At 37.6% G+C, this 12,423-nt stretch overlaps 1 protein-coding gene across 2 annotated transcripts in view; it reads left to right on the forward strand.

Annotated features, from left to right (window-relative positions):
• The window catches only part of TPP2 (tripeptidyl peptidase 2), a 54,229-nt gene that overhangs the window by 26,806 nt on the left and 15,000 nt on the right, over positions 1 to 12,423 (forward strand). Inside the window, exons 17-24 of one of the 2 annotated variants that reach the window (XM_033051084.2) lie at positions 423 to 577; positions 2,319 to 2,435; positions 4,002 to 4,102; positions 6,051 to 6,147; positions 6,448 to 6,585; positions 7,867 to 8,111; positions 8,313 to 8,391; positions 10,275 to 10,313. In XM_033051084.2, the coding sequence (XP_032906975.1) occupies positions 423 to 577; positions 2,319 to 2,435; positions 4,002 to 4,102; positions 6,051 to 6,147; positions 6,448 to 6,585; positions 7,867 to 8,111; positions 8,313 to 8,391; positions 10,275 to 10,313 (971 nt within the window). The remainder of the gene's footprint in view (positions 1 to 422; positions 578 to 2,318; positions 2,436 to 4,001; positions 4,103 to 6,050; positions 6,148 to 6,447; positions 6,586 to 7,866; positions 8,112 to 8,312; positions 8,392 to 10,274; positions 10,314 to 12,423) is intronic. The other variant, XM_033051085.2, reaches the window with a different exon arrangement.

A 12,423-nucleotide genomic window follows, 5' to 3' on the forward strand; every position in this document is an offset into this window, starting at 1 on the left:
ATTTTACAAGAAGGAAAAAAAGGGATTTTTTTTCTCCTTGTCTTTCTTTGTTAGATTATTAATCAATAATCCTTTCAAAAATCTTTCATTTAGACTGAAGTTAGTGATAAGACTCCTAATTTGTAATTCAGAAGTCTATCCTATACAAATGATACATCTATACTATCTGATTAATTTTGACTGTTTAAGTGAGACATTTTTCTCTTTAACCATCCTCTGAACTTAGCTGGTTTTCCTTTAACCTGAAAGGGCTTTTGAAATTAGCTGATATACAAGCGTTTTTCACATATAGAGGCACTTGGAGTACTGCATAACTTCTTAAATTGCAAATTATTTGTGAAAGTAGTGTTTCTCTGGTGAATCTCTGCTTTTCTTATAAAATTCTTGTATCTTCAGACTAAATTTCTTTTCCTTTAATCTAGAAGTGACAGTGTGTTCATGTTCAGCTGATGTGACTGCCAAGTTTGTGCTTCATGCTGTTCAGCTTGTGAAACAAAAAGCATACAGAAGTCATGAGTTCTACAAGTTTTCATCCTTACCAGAAAAAGGCTCAGTGACTGAAGCATTTCCTGTCTTAGTAAGTTCCCTTAGAGTGGGGTAAATAATGTATCAGTGTAGTATAATGTAATTTATTTGGGATTTTTTCCTAAGAAAAACCCCAAACCCAAGCCTTTGTGTGTTTGTTACAGTAGTCAACGCATCTGAGTTTCAGTTTTGAAAAGAACTCTTAATAGCTTACTTATGTTTCTTTAGTAATATAATATGTGTGTCTGCAAGTTGTTTGTACTTGTTTATACAGAGCAGTTCGTTTCCCTTTCAGATAGGAGCTGTTTGTTGGATAGTTCAGCATATTTTGCCTTTAATGGTTGATGTGGTAGTCTGGGACATCTTCATCTTGAAGCCAGGGATAACTGACTGGCTCACATTCGTACTTCGTAGGTACAGGAGCTTGGACAGTGCTAGCTCAGGAGTCCAAAACAATCTGGGAATGAGCTAACAGTTCAGGGTTGAGGATAACAGAGCCTCCTTCTCAAGTTTGTCCCCTGCTTTGCTCAGTTTAGTTGAACAGTTCTAATGCCAAAAAGTACAGTAATTTCACAATTACAAGCTGCACCTGATTATAAGCCGCACATCTGGGTATCGGCAACATTTCGTTCTTTGTCCATATAAAAACCGCATGATTATTAGCTGCACTTTCATTCGAGCAAGCATGCACCTTTCACAAAGTTGCCAATTAGTAACAGAATCGTGTGATCACAGGGTTTACTGGCTTGGCCCCGCTCGGGGCGGCTGCCAGGGAGTGGCTCCGGCCCTGCTCGCCGGTGCTGCCAGGAAATGGGGGTGTGATGTGCCCGGCCACTGCTGCCAGGAAGAGGGAGAGCAGCATGCCCGGCCACTGCAGCGCTTGCCGGGACCGGGCAGCGCCGCAGCCACCGCACTTGCTGGGGCTGGGCAGCACCGCCGTGCTTTCCGGGGCGGGCAGCGCTGCCGCCACTGCACTTGCCAGGGCTGGACAACGTTGCCGCTGCACCACTGCTGCCCTGCCACCTGGGGCCGGGCAGGCTCCAGCTCAGCTCGGGGCTGCTGCGGGCTCCCACTTCCGGATTGGGAAATTTCCGGAATTTGTTCATATATGAGCTGCTCCTGAGTGTAAGCAGCACTCTCGGGTTGGGAGCTAAATTTTAGTCAAAATGGTGCAGCTTATAATCGTGAAATTACTTAGTTATAATTTCTGTGCGATTCAGTTCTTTACCCTCTGTGGAAATACCAGGTGGGAGACCATAAGATATGTTGGTCCCATTGACACATTATTTCGTCATGTTATTTAAAAACCGAAGCAATAAAAATCCAGAAAACCCCACCAACCAGGCAAAAAACAAAATTAACCCAAACCTCTCGGGTTTTGTAGCACCTTACTTAGGGGGAGAGAGAGAGAGAGATCTCTTTTTCTAATACATGCATTTTAGGGAACACACAATAAACTGATCTATGTACTAACTTGTCTGCCTACTTTAAAGCATAAGAATGGAAGATGTACACTTAAAAGCAGTACCTTTCTGTGTAGGGTATATCCCAGCACTCCTGGTTTCGAAGCATTTGTCAGTCATGCTGTTTTATTGGAGTGTTGTGTTTTCTGAGCCTAGTATGTTATCTTACTTAGTTCCGTACAAATCTGTACAATTGGAGTAAACTGGACATAAGAGGTCTTTTTTGAGTTGTACTCTGATCTTTTTTTTTTGGCTTGGGTTTAGGAAGGCTGGGGTCAATAGAAGAGGAAGATGGGACCTGGAGTCTAACTTTGTGCTTTTGTTACCCAGGCTGGAAAAACCCTTGAATTTTGTGTTGCTCGGTGGTGGGCAAGCCTTAGCGATGTTAGCATTAATTACACAATTTCTTTCCATGGTGTACTTTGTGGTGCTCCTCAGCTAAACATGGTAAGTTTTCCAGAGTGCTTATATTGAATTATTGTGAAATCCTATGGTATTTCAGAAAAAAAACCAACTTTTCTTCCTTCTTGCCTTTAGAAACAGTAAAAGTATTTTTGTATGTGAGACTTTCATGTTCTCTTAAAAATTGTTAAATAGGAGTTCAGTTCAGAGAAATACTGGTTACCATTATTTATGATTTTTTTTTCTATGCCTTTTCATTATAAACCAGTAGTGAAAAAGAAAGGGGAGGGGAACCCAAACAAAAACCCTAAACTCGGCACTAGTAGAAAAAAAATATAGTAGAAGGCTGAAAATGTAAAAATACTTACAGTACCAAGTGTTTTAAGTGAATAAACTTTGTTGGGACCACAGTTCTTGAACTTGAATATCTAAGACCGCCATTGCTAAAACAACAGCACTCTCAATACCATATTCAGAATAAAATTTTGTTTAAATTTATTTTCTATTCAGTGTTCTGTTGAGATGTGATGATTGGCTTGAGATTCATCATTTAGGGCAGTTTAAGGTGCAGTGGGTGGAGCAGTGTCATGATTCCCAATGGTCTGTGATATTAAAGGATTGAAAAAGTTACTCATAGTGCTAATGTGATATCTACAGTACTTTGTCTTGGTCCCTTGTTCTTTGTTGTCCTATGCAACCTGGCTTGTCTTGACACTACTCCCCTCAGGAGAGAGTGCTTTGAGAACTGGTACCTACATGAAGCAGCACCATGCTAATCTATTTTGGCTCCTGCCTTTTTTTCAGCTTAAGGCCAGAACAAATGGTAGCTGTCCTGTGGGTGAACTTGGATGTATTCAGGCTCTAAGCGCTGAATAAACTGGGGAAGAATGAGTGGGTGCAGTGTGTTAAGGTACCAGGTCTTGAAGTGGTAGAACAGAAAAAGAAAAAGCTGTTGGTGATGATGTGCACAGAAGCTGCCCCCCAGCCCAGCAGGATTATTCTAAGTGAACAATGGACAGTGAAAAATAAGAGAATACAGATAGTCTTGCCCTTCATTTTTGAGCACCAGTAACTTTCATTAAAGAAGTTTCAATAGTGCTCATATACTAGTGTCTTTGTCATGGGATGCTGCTAGAAATAAACTTTTCAAATTATTTTGCCATTACCAAATCTATGTATGCAGTATTGTTTCTCTTTTGCAGAGTTAATCTATTCTGTAATAATAGTCCTAGGAAGCACCATAAAATACTTTTTTTAATATTCTATATTGTATGTATTGAATTACATATTGAAAGTAAATAATCCTAAATGCACAAACAAGTGCAGTCCTACCTGAAGTATAACTTAACAGTTCTGTAAGAAGTGTTTAAATAAGGAAAGGAAGAAAACGGACAACTGGAGCTTAAGTATTATTTATATAAATTTTGCAAGTCCCAGTATTATCTGCTGTTGTAAAATAGAGATGCACTTGTGACACTTTCAAAATTACACAGTATTTCTTGTCAAAGTACAAATAATTGCAGCTTATGTAATTGTGAGGGTCATAACAGGTGGTCCCTATCTGATGTTGTAAGTGCACAGAAGCATAATTGTTCTATGCTCTTCTTCTAGCATGCTTCAGAAGGCATCGCACGGTTTGATGTTCAGTCCCTGTTGAAATACGAAGATATTGCTCCATGCATAAATCTGAAAAGCTGGGTTCAAACACTCAGGTAGAGTTTCTGGGGAGCTGTTTCGGGAGACCTGGAAAACTCCTCGTTTATAGAGTTGAAAGAGTCGCATATTAGCAGTGAAATTCAGGATTCCAAAAGCATTCCTGTCAAACTCATAGTAACTTTGGAAGCATCAATTAATTTGTCAGCATCAATTAATTTGTGAGTGTTCTCTGTGGTCACTTTTTCAAGACAAATTACTTTCCTTAAACTGATTTGAAAAAAGCAAAATTTACAAAAATATTCCAGTACTTCCAGACACTTAGAGGTAAAAGTTACTTTAATAGCCGGAGAAAAAATTGTAGTTATTGGAGTTATTATTTGCTACCGTTTGTTGTTTTGGTTTTTTTGTTTCATTTTGGTATTTTTTTCCCAAACACCTGCTTTGGATCCTGCCAAATTTTGGCCTGGGAAGACTGTCCTTTCTCTCTCTTGCTTGATTAGAAGTGTTTTTGTAGAATTTGCTGCAGATTTTTTGGTGGAAAGTTTTTTTTACCTTGATAGTTTAACAAATGCTGATTTGGAGAAAGAACTTAGCTGGAAAATTTCAAAATAGTTCAGCAGTGATTAAAGTTGGTCACTTCAGAAGGATAAAGAAATGCCATGTGGTTCAAGTAATACTTTTGAGATGCGGGACAATTTCACAGTGGTCAGTAATCCAAAATTTTTCATTTTTAGGGCCTGTCAGTGGAGGCTTTGGGCTCTACCTGAGGCTTTTGGGTACTTGTAACTGGAATTGAGGTTGGCAGGAGTTTAATGAACATATCACCTATTGAAATAATCTGTTTGATGTGCCCTAAATGAGGAAATAAAACAGTCCCTGAATATAGTTTTGCCTCATTCTTGGTTGGAAAAATGGAAATGCTCTTTACTCCTTGTAAAGCATTTACTCTTCACTCATCTGACAGTAAATGAACTGCAATTAAGTGAACTATGGAGAAATAGTTAATGCATTTCAATTAAGGCAGGAATAGTGTCTCTTAAATGAACTAATGAGTCAAAACAAGAGGGGAAAATTACTGAATGGTTTTTCATTCTGTCTCTTGTTTCAAATGCTTGAAGGCAGGGTTAATGTTAGGGAGACATATCATGTGTGGTATTACTCAGTTCTTAAGACTTCTGTCAGCAGTCTATCCAGTGTCTGCCAGACTAGGAAAGCTGGGTTAAATGGTTTTGTGGTCTGACCCAGCACCCATATTTTACTGAGTGACTAGTCTGTGTCCTTGATGATGAAAGAACTGGCAGAAGCTTGGAGACAAATTCTAATAATGTAGCTGGAGATTATCTGATTTAATGAATGAAATGTAAACTTAAATGATGCCAGACCACCCTGATTCTGCTATTCTTTATTTCTGAAGCTTAGATTTTTTTTATATCATTATTGGTTTTTTTATATGCTCTGATGTTTGAGGTCTAAAATCTTTAGCTGCCCTGAACTTTGGCTGCTTTACCCAACTGTTTTTGAGTTAACATACACCCTCTGTAGTGTACATTCTTCTGTGTTGCTACTCAGATTACTGTAAGGCTTCTTACATTCTCTGAAGATACAGCCTTCTGTAACAGGGAATTATCAACTGTTCTGTCTTCTAATTGTAGTGCCATTAATTGTCTATTTACAAATACAAGTGTTGTTTTCAGCATGGATACTAGAAATGTAACCTGATTTTATTTTCCTTAAACTTTTAATGGCCTTTAATTTTGAGCATCTAGACATGCTTACTACGTTGTCTTTTTTTTTTTTTTTTGCATTGTCTGTAGTGTCACTAAACCTTGTTTTTGATGTTAATTTTAACTGAGGAATTTATGCTGCTTGGATAGTTACAATGTATGAGATGTTGTGGCATGTTCTGAATTCAGTTGTACCTCAGAACATGCTTCTAGTTAAGCAAGACAAATTTTGGTAGAGGATGCATGTTTCTCAATTGAACCTCTTGTTGTTCAACTGCAGACCAGTGAGTGCAAAAATAAAACCTTTGGGCTCCAGAGATATTTTACCAAATAATCGTCAACTGTATGAGATGATTTTGACCTATAACTTCCATCAGGTAAGGGTTATGTTAGTTGTTTGTTTGGTGGTTTTTTTGTTTTGTTTTGTTTTTTTTAAGTTTTTAATAAACACATCATGTTTTCTAAAACCAGGTCCTAATTTCAACTAGCTTTCACTCAGAAAGGAGGTCTAGATTAATGCTCTAGACTCTTTACAATCAAAATTCTGATTCAGTCCACTTTAAAAGCTGCTGTTGTTTGGAACATGCTACAGCCCAGTTATCTTTTGAATATGTATGTAAGGATTGTACTTGTTTTATTCTGTAGTAGATCAAATGCTTTTACCTTTCTTTTAACAGCCTAAGAGTGGAGAAGTAACTCCAAGCTGTCCACTTCTTTGTGAATTGTTGTATGAATCTGAATTTGATAGTCAACTATGGATTATTTTTGACCAGAACAAAAGACAAATGGGTTCAGGAGATGCCTATCCACACCAGGTACAGAATAATGTATTTATTTTACCTTTTTTTGCTGAAGAATGTGAAAGTGTTCATTCTTTTTCCCCTCCCAGGCCTTCTGTTAGCCCTTTTCATTTCCTGATGCATAGTTTTAATGTTCTTACACATTCACAAGAAGACATACAAGGTTCAATGGTAATGTATTTGTATCAAAAAAAGAGATATGTGTTAATGAAATAGAATATGATTTTTTTTTCTCTCCTGAGGTAGGAGAAAGAGGAAAAACTGTTAATTTCTTGATTTCTTGAAATTTTGCCTAGTACTTTTTAATAAATGAGTTCATAATGGTGTACTTTTTAATAAATGAGTTCATAATGGTGTTGTTGTTTGTTTGAGTTTTTACAAAGACAATTCTGTAAACTTCTCTATGCAACGTGGAAAGGATCCATTCTTTTTCCTGTAGTCTGATTTGGTGCTGATAGAGGCTTCTGTATTCATGAACACTGTCCTCTGTGCTGTTGATATCGTCAAGCAGCTTTTTAATGCTTCAGCTTTGTTTGCTTCCTTTTGCCATCTTTGAAAGGGGGTTTTTTGCACAACACTTGTAGATACTCTACTCTCTGTGGGAATCTCTTTATGCCTCAATAGATTGTGTGTCTGGATCACACGAGAAGTAGGGAGAAATTTTTTTAAAAATTCAAAAAAGAAAAAAGTAATAAGAAACATTTTTTTATTTTTTTGTTTTGAAATTATTTTTTACCAATATAAAATCACAGTTGAACATCATCAATGTAATGTTGATTTTGATAGATTGATCATTCTGGAAATGTACAAAAGGTAGTTTCAAGAGACACACTTTACAGTTTATAAATTATTTTCAGAAATTGCACTGTGTAAGCATCTATTCCTTAACTTGCATTTTTAAGATGCTGTAAAATCTAAACATCACTATAGTGCTTTGTTACTTAGACCTGGTGAACTGTCATGCTGTAAATCTCTGGTGTTGTGCATCATAGGATGATTCTAAAAATCATTTAATCCAGGAAGAAATAGCATCAGGAAGCTTGACACCCTGGGCCAGGAAAGGGAGCAGGGTAGTTCCGAGTTGTTTCTCTCTACTTGGGACTGCCTTCTGTTTTACTGCAGCAGTATTAGAAAGGAGACTTACTGCTCAAAACAGCCATGTGTTGCCTTGTCAGGTTGATAAAAATGAAAAAATGCTTTCAAAACATGACAGTCTTATTTTGGGGGTTTGGAGGGGGTTTTTTATGAGTAGTAAAATGTTGAATCTTGGCATTTATGAGAATTTCTTTCTTTCAGTATTCTGTGAAACTGGAGAAAGGCGATTACACTATTCGGTTACAAATTCGACATGAGCAGAACAGTGAGCTGGATCGCATCAAAGACCTGCCATTTATTGTTTCTCATAGGTTGTCTAGTACCTTGAGCTTAGATATTTATGAAAACCATAGCCTTGCTCTCTTAGGGAAGAAGAAATCCAACAGTTTGACACTACCACCAAAACACAGTCAGCCATTCTTTGTTACATCTCTACCTGACGACAAGTAAGTTATGAAGTGTTGTTTTTCTCATCTGCATCTAGGCAGCTGCCTCTGCACCTCACTAGAGTGATACTTTATTAGTGTCTGCTTGTCCAGGCTTGGTAATTCCTTGTGTTGCTTTTTCCCTGTTTGGCTTCTTTATTGTAGTTTCCATGGACCCTTAGTGAACCTGGTTTTAACACTGAACTTACTTTTTTTGAACAGAATACCTAAAGGAGCAGGACCAGGGTGTTATCTTGCAGGAAGTCTTACTCTGTCTAAAACAGAACTTGGAAAGAAAGCTGTGAGTATATGGAGTGGATTATGGGGGTGTTTTCTGAAATTTTTTCTAGCAAGCAAATGGCATGCCAGGAAGTGCTTTATTGTGTGGGGTTAGTACTTTGAAGAGCCTTAGGTTTGGTAATATAATACATTTTAGAAGCAGTTGTTTCATTATAAAGTCAGCATAACTTTAAGTATTTCTATTATTATTTTCATCTTCTAATTTCAAATTTAATTGCATTTTCTAAATTTTGAGTTTTAATTATTTTGCTTTGAAATCTTTAATTTCTAGAAGCAACTGCTTTCTTGTTGGAGGTGTGGAGGCTTTAAAATTTACCTTATGTAACTCCCTAGCTTAATGTCATTTTTGAATGAAAAATACATGCATATAGTGTTATGTGCATGTTGGTTCTGTATTATTCTTCATTGCATGCATGCAATATTCAGCAAAAACACATGTGCTTTCTAAACACATATGTTACTGTTACCAAGTAGGAATTTTGCAGACTCAAATACATAAACAGATTTTCTTAGCTGCTACACACTGTTGTCAACCACTAGTATGATTGTATGCTTCAACAGAATGGTATAAGATCTGTGTGCGAGGCTGGAAAAAAGATGAAGGATCTTTTTTTGCTCGTAGCACAGCATCCTGTGAAAAACCTTTTTAACTTGTATTACTATAATGCAACAGTGATTATAGTAACTCTGTCACTTTTCTGTGTATCTGGTGCTGCAGTGTTCAGAAGATTCCCTTAGCTGTTTTTAAACAGATGGTGAGCGTGAGACTAAATTTTAGTCAATCTTGGTGATTGTTAGTACTCAGAGGTAGTTGATCTATGTCCATATATCACTAGATTGTGGCTGAACAACATGTATAAAACTAAAGTATGTCTTCATAGAAAATAATTTTCTTTGAGTAGGTTGGCATGTACTTTTAGATCTTGTTGAGCATAAAAATTTAGCTAATTCAATCTGATTTGGTTGTACTTTTTGGGTAGATAAAATGTAACTTCAGGTGAGAATGTATCAGGAGAATTTATCTATCAGTGTGGAAAAACCCAGTAACTAAGAGCTCTAAAATACCCAGTTTAATATTTCTTTGATTTCTGCGAGGTTGCAAGTGTGCTTTTATGAAATCCATGGTAAATCCATTACACTAGTGTAATTTAGTTTCCCTAGCTGTAATTGTGCACCTCCTTGAACTATTGGTTGCAATCTTGCATGTTTTATTTTAAAACCAGGCTAAATGGCTATGTACAGTGATTTCTGGAAAAGGAAGCAGGAGATAGATAGATAGATACAACCTGTCAAATTTCATGTGATGAAGAATACTTAAAACCTTACGCAGAAAGAAATTTTAGCTGAGGTGTTTCTCATGTTATAGTCTAAGGCATTACTGTTATGGTCATATTTCAATGGAAAAAAGATGGTATCAAATAGCATCTGATACTTTCTGCTGCCTTTAGTGAACTTCAGTACATACCAGGAGACAAAAAAGGAGGACTAGGCAGCAAAGTTGTCTCTAAGTCAGTGGGTGGATGCAAGGTAAGGGAAAATGTATCTAATTTGTCTATATTTATTATGAAAGAGAACAATGGCACTAAACAGTCAAAAATCTAAAATTCTGAGGCTGAATTTCTGTAATTTATTTATTGAAGCTAAGTGGTTAACAACACTTGCTTATATTGCAGGAGTAATGGATTGTATATACAGTGATGCATTGGTTTATTAATTTTAAAAATCTGAAAGAGCATGCTTTAAGAGCATGTTTGATCATTGATGTGACTCTCTAAAAGCTGGAAATCTGTAGGTTGGAAATATAACTATAATTGTACAGAGAAGGTGTCTCCATCCTGTGTGGTGTGTGCATGTTTTCTTACAGTATGTTATTCTAACTCCCAGGGGCAGTCTGCAGCAAAGCGACAAGGAAAATTTAAAAAGGTACTGAATGTTAGTTTTTGAAAAAGATATACTGAAGTCTTTTTGCATATGACTTAAAGAATTTGTCTACCAGTTTTGGTTTTTAATTTGTCTCCTTCCTATACCTGCTTAGACCTGAGTTATGTACTTCAGCACCTTAAGTATGTTTACTGGTAGAATGACAAAACCCTACTGCAACACATAGCTGAGAGGCACGTGTGCATCTGTATACTTCTGCAATAAATGCTATAAAAATGCATGTGGTGTTAGTAGTCTGCAATTTTTCTTATTATTAAATACTCAGGAATGTTCAGTGTTTGTGGTTCAGTGTTTGTGGCAAGTATTTCTGCCTATTCTATCTGCAGATTGAGAATCAAGTATGAACCTAACACTTTGAATCGAATAATTGAATATCTGACTATATTGCCATCTACTAAATTAAGAGTTGTCTTCTTTACAATCATAAAAAACATACAAGGAAGCTAGAGTTTATACAGTCATGTAGCAGGTAGTAGTATTCACAGAATGGATATGATAGTTTAGAAAGAGGGTGACTTTTAGTATAGTAAGTGTTTAATATTGTGTTTTCTTATTTTCTTGTATTTTCACATCAGGTAATACAATATTTTGCCAGCAGTGTGAAATAGTTCGTTTAAAAAAATGCAAAAATATATTTCACTAGACTACCTATATTAAGTTACTGGGTTTTTTCTTGTTCCTAGGTTGTAAAGGTATTTACTTTCTGTTGATTTCAAAGTTCTTTGTTCTGGAGTAACATGCAGATAAGCCAGGATTCTTGTTAGAAGTAAGACTTGACAACCATGAATAACGAAGTTTGTAGTCATATACTCCATTATTTTGTGAATAGTAAGCTGCAAGCTGAGCCTGCTAACTTAGTCTGGTCTTGGTGTAATAACCACTTGGAATGAGTTTAGGCTTTCCAAGAAGGATTTTAGTGCATGTTGCTGAGTTTTGATACCTGAAAATGATGCAGATCGCTCTCAGAAGGATAATTTAAAATCCCATGTGAATGCATGGCTTCCTGGTAAATAGGGTGTAAGATCTTCACTAAGTGCATCTCTAACAAGGGAATTAAACTAATAATAATACAATTTGAATAACAAAACCTATTAAATAGATTCCAGAGGTTGTGGTTTTTTGGGGGTTTTTTTGGTTGTTGTTAGGGGTTTTTTGTCCTTTGGTTTTTAGAACAGAGATTTGTATTCAGATCTGAGCAGTAAAACCACCCAAGCCAAAATAAAAGCTATTCTTGTTACTTCCATCTATTAGTCATCGATGTACTAGCAGCAAATAAACTAGTGGATTTCTTCAGGGCTCCATCTTCAACCCTCTACTCTTCAGCATCTTTGTAAAGCCTTGGACACAGGAGTGGAAGGGATACTGAGCAAGTCTGCTGACAACACTGAACTGGGGAGGAGTTGTTGTCTCCCTTGAGGGCAGGGGGACCCTGCAGAGAGACTTTGACAAAACAGGGGCTGGGCAATCACCAGCCCTATGAACTTCAGCAAGGGAACATGCTGGATTCTGCACCTGGATGAGGCAACCCTGGATGTACAGTACAGAGTGGGGAATGAGATACTGGAAAGCAGTGCCATGGAAAGGGACACAGGGCTCCTGGTCTTTGGCAAGTTTAACATGAGTCAGCAGTGCCCTGACAGCTAGGAAGGCCAGCCCTGTCCTGGGGTTCATCAGGCACAGCATCCAACTCGGTAAGGTGGGGCATTGTCCTGCTCTGCTCTGCTCTGCACTGGGGCAGCCTCCCCTTGAGTGTTGTGTGCAGTTTTGAGTGTCACAATATCAGAAATATATTAAACTATTAGAGTGTCCAGAGGAGGACAACAAAGATGGTGAAGGGCCTTGAGGGGAAAATGTATGAGGACCAGCTGAGATGACTTGGTCAGCCTGAAGAAGACTTGAGGGGAGACCTCATTGCAACCTGCAACTTCCTCATGAGGGAAAATGGATCCACAGGCACTGGTCTCTTCTCTGTGGTGACCAGTGACAGGACCTGAAGGTGCCTGAAGCTGTGCCGGGGGAGGTTTAGGTTGGATATTAGAAGAAGATTCTTCACCTGCATGGTGGTTGGGCACTGGAACAGGCTCCCCAGAGA

Source organism: Catharus ustulatus, chromosome 2 (genome assembly GCF_009819885.2).
Source record: "Catharus ustulatus isolate bCatUst1 chromosome 2, bCatUst1.pri.v2, whole genome shotgun sequence".
In the NCBI taxonomy this organism is placed as follows: Eukaryota; Metazoa; Chordata; class Aves; order Passeriformes; family Turdidae; genus Catharus; species Catharus ustulatus.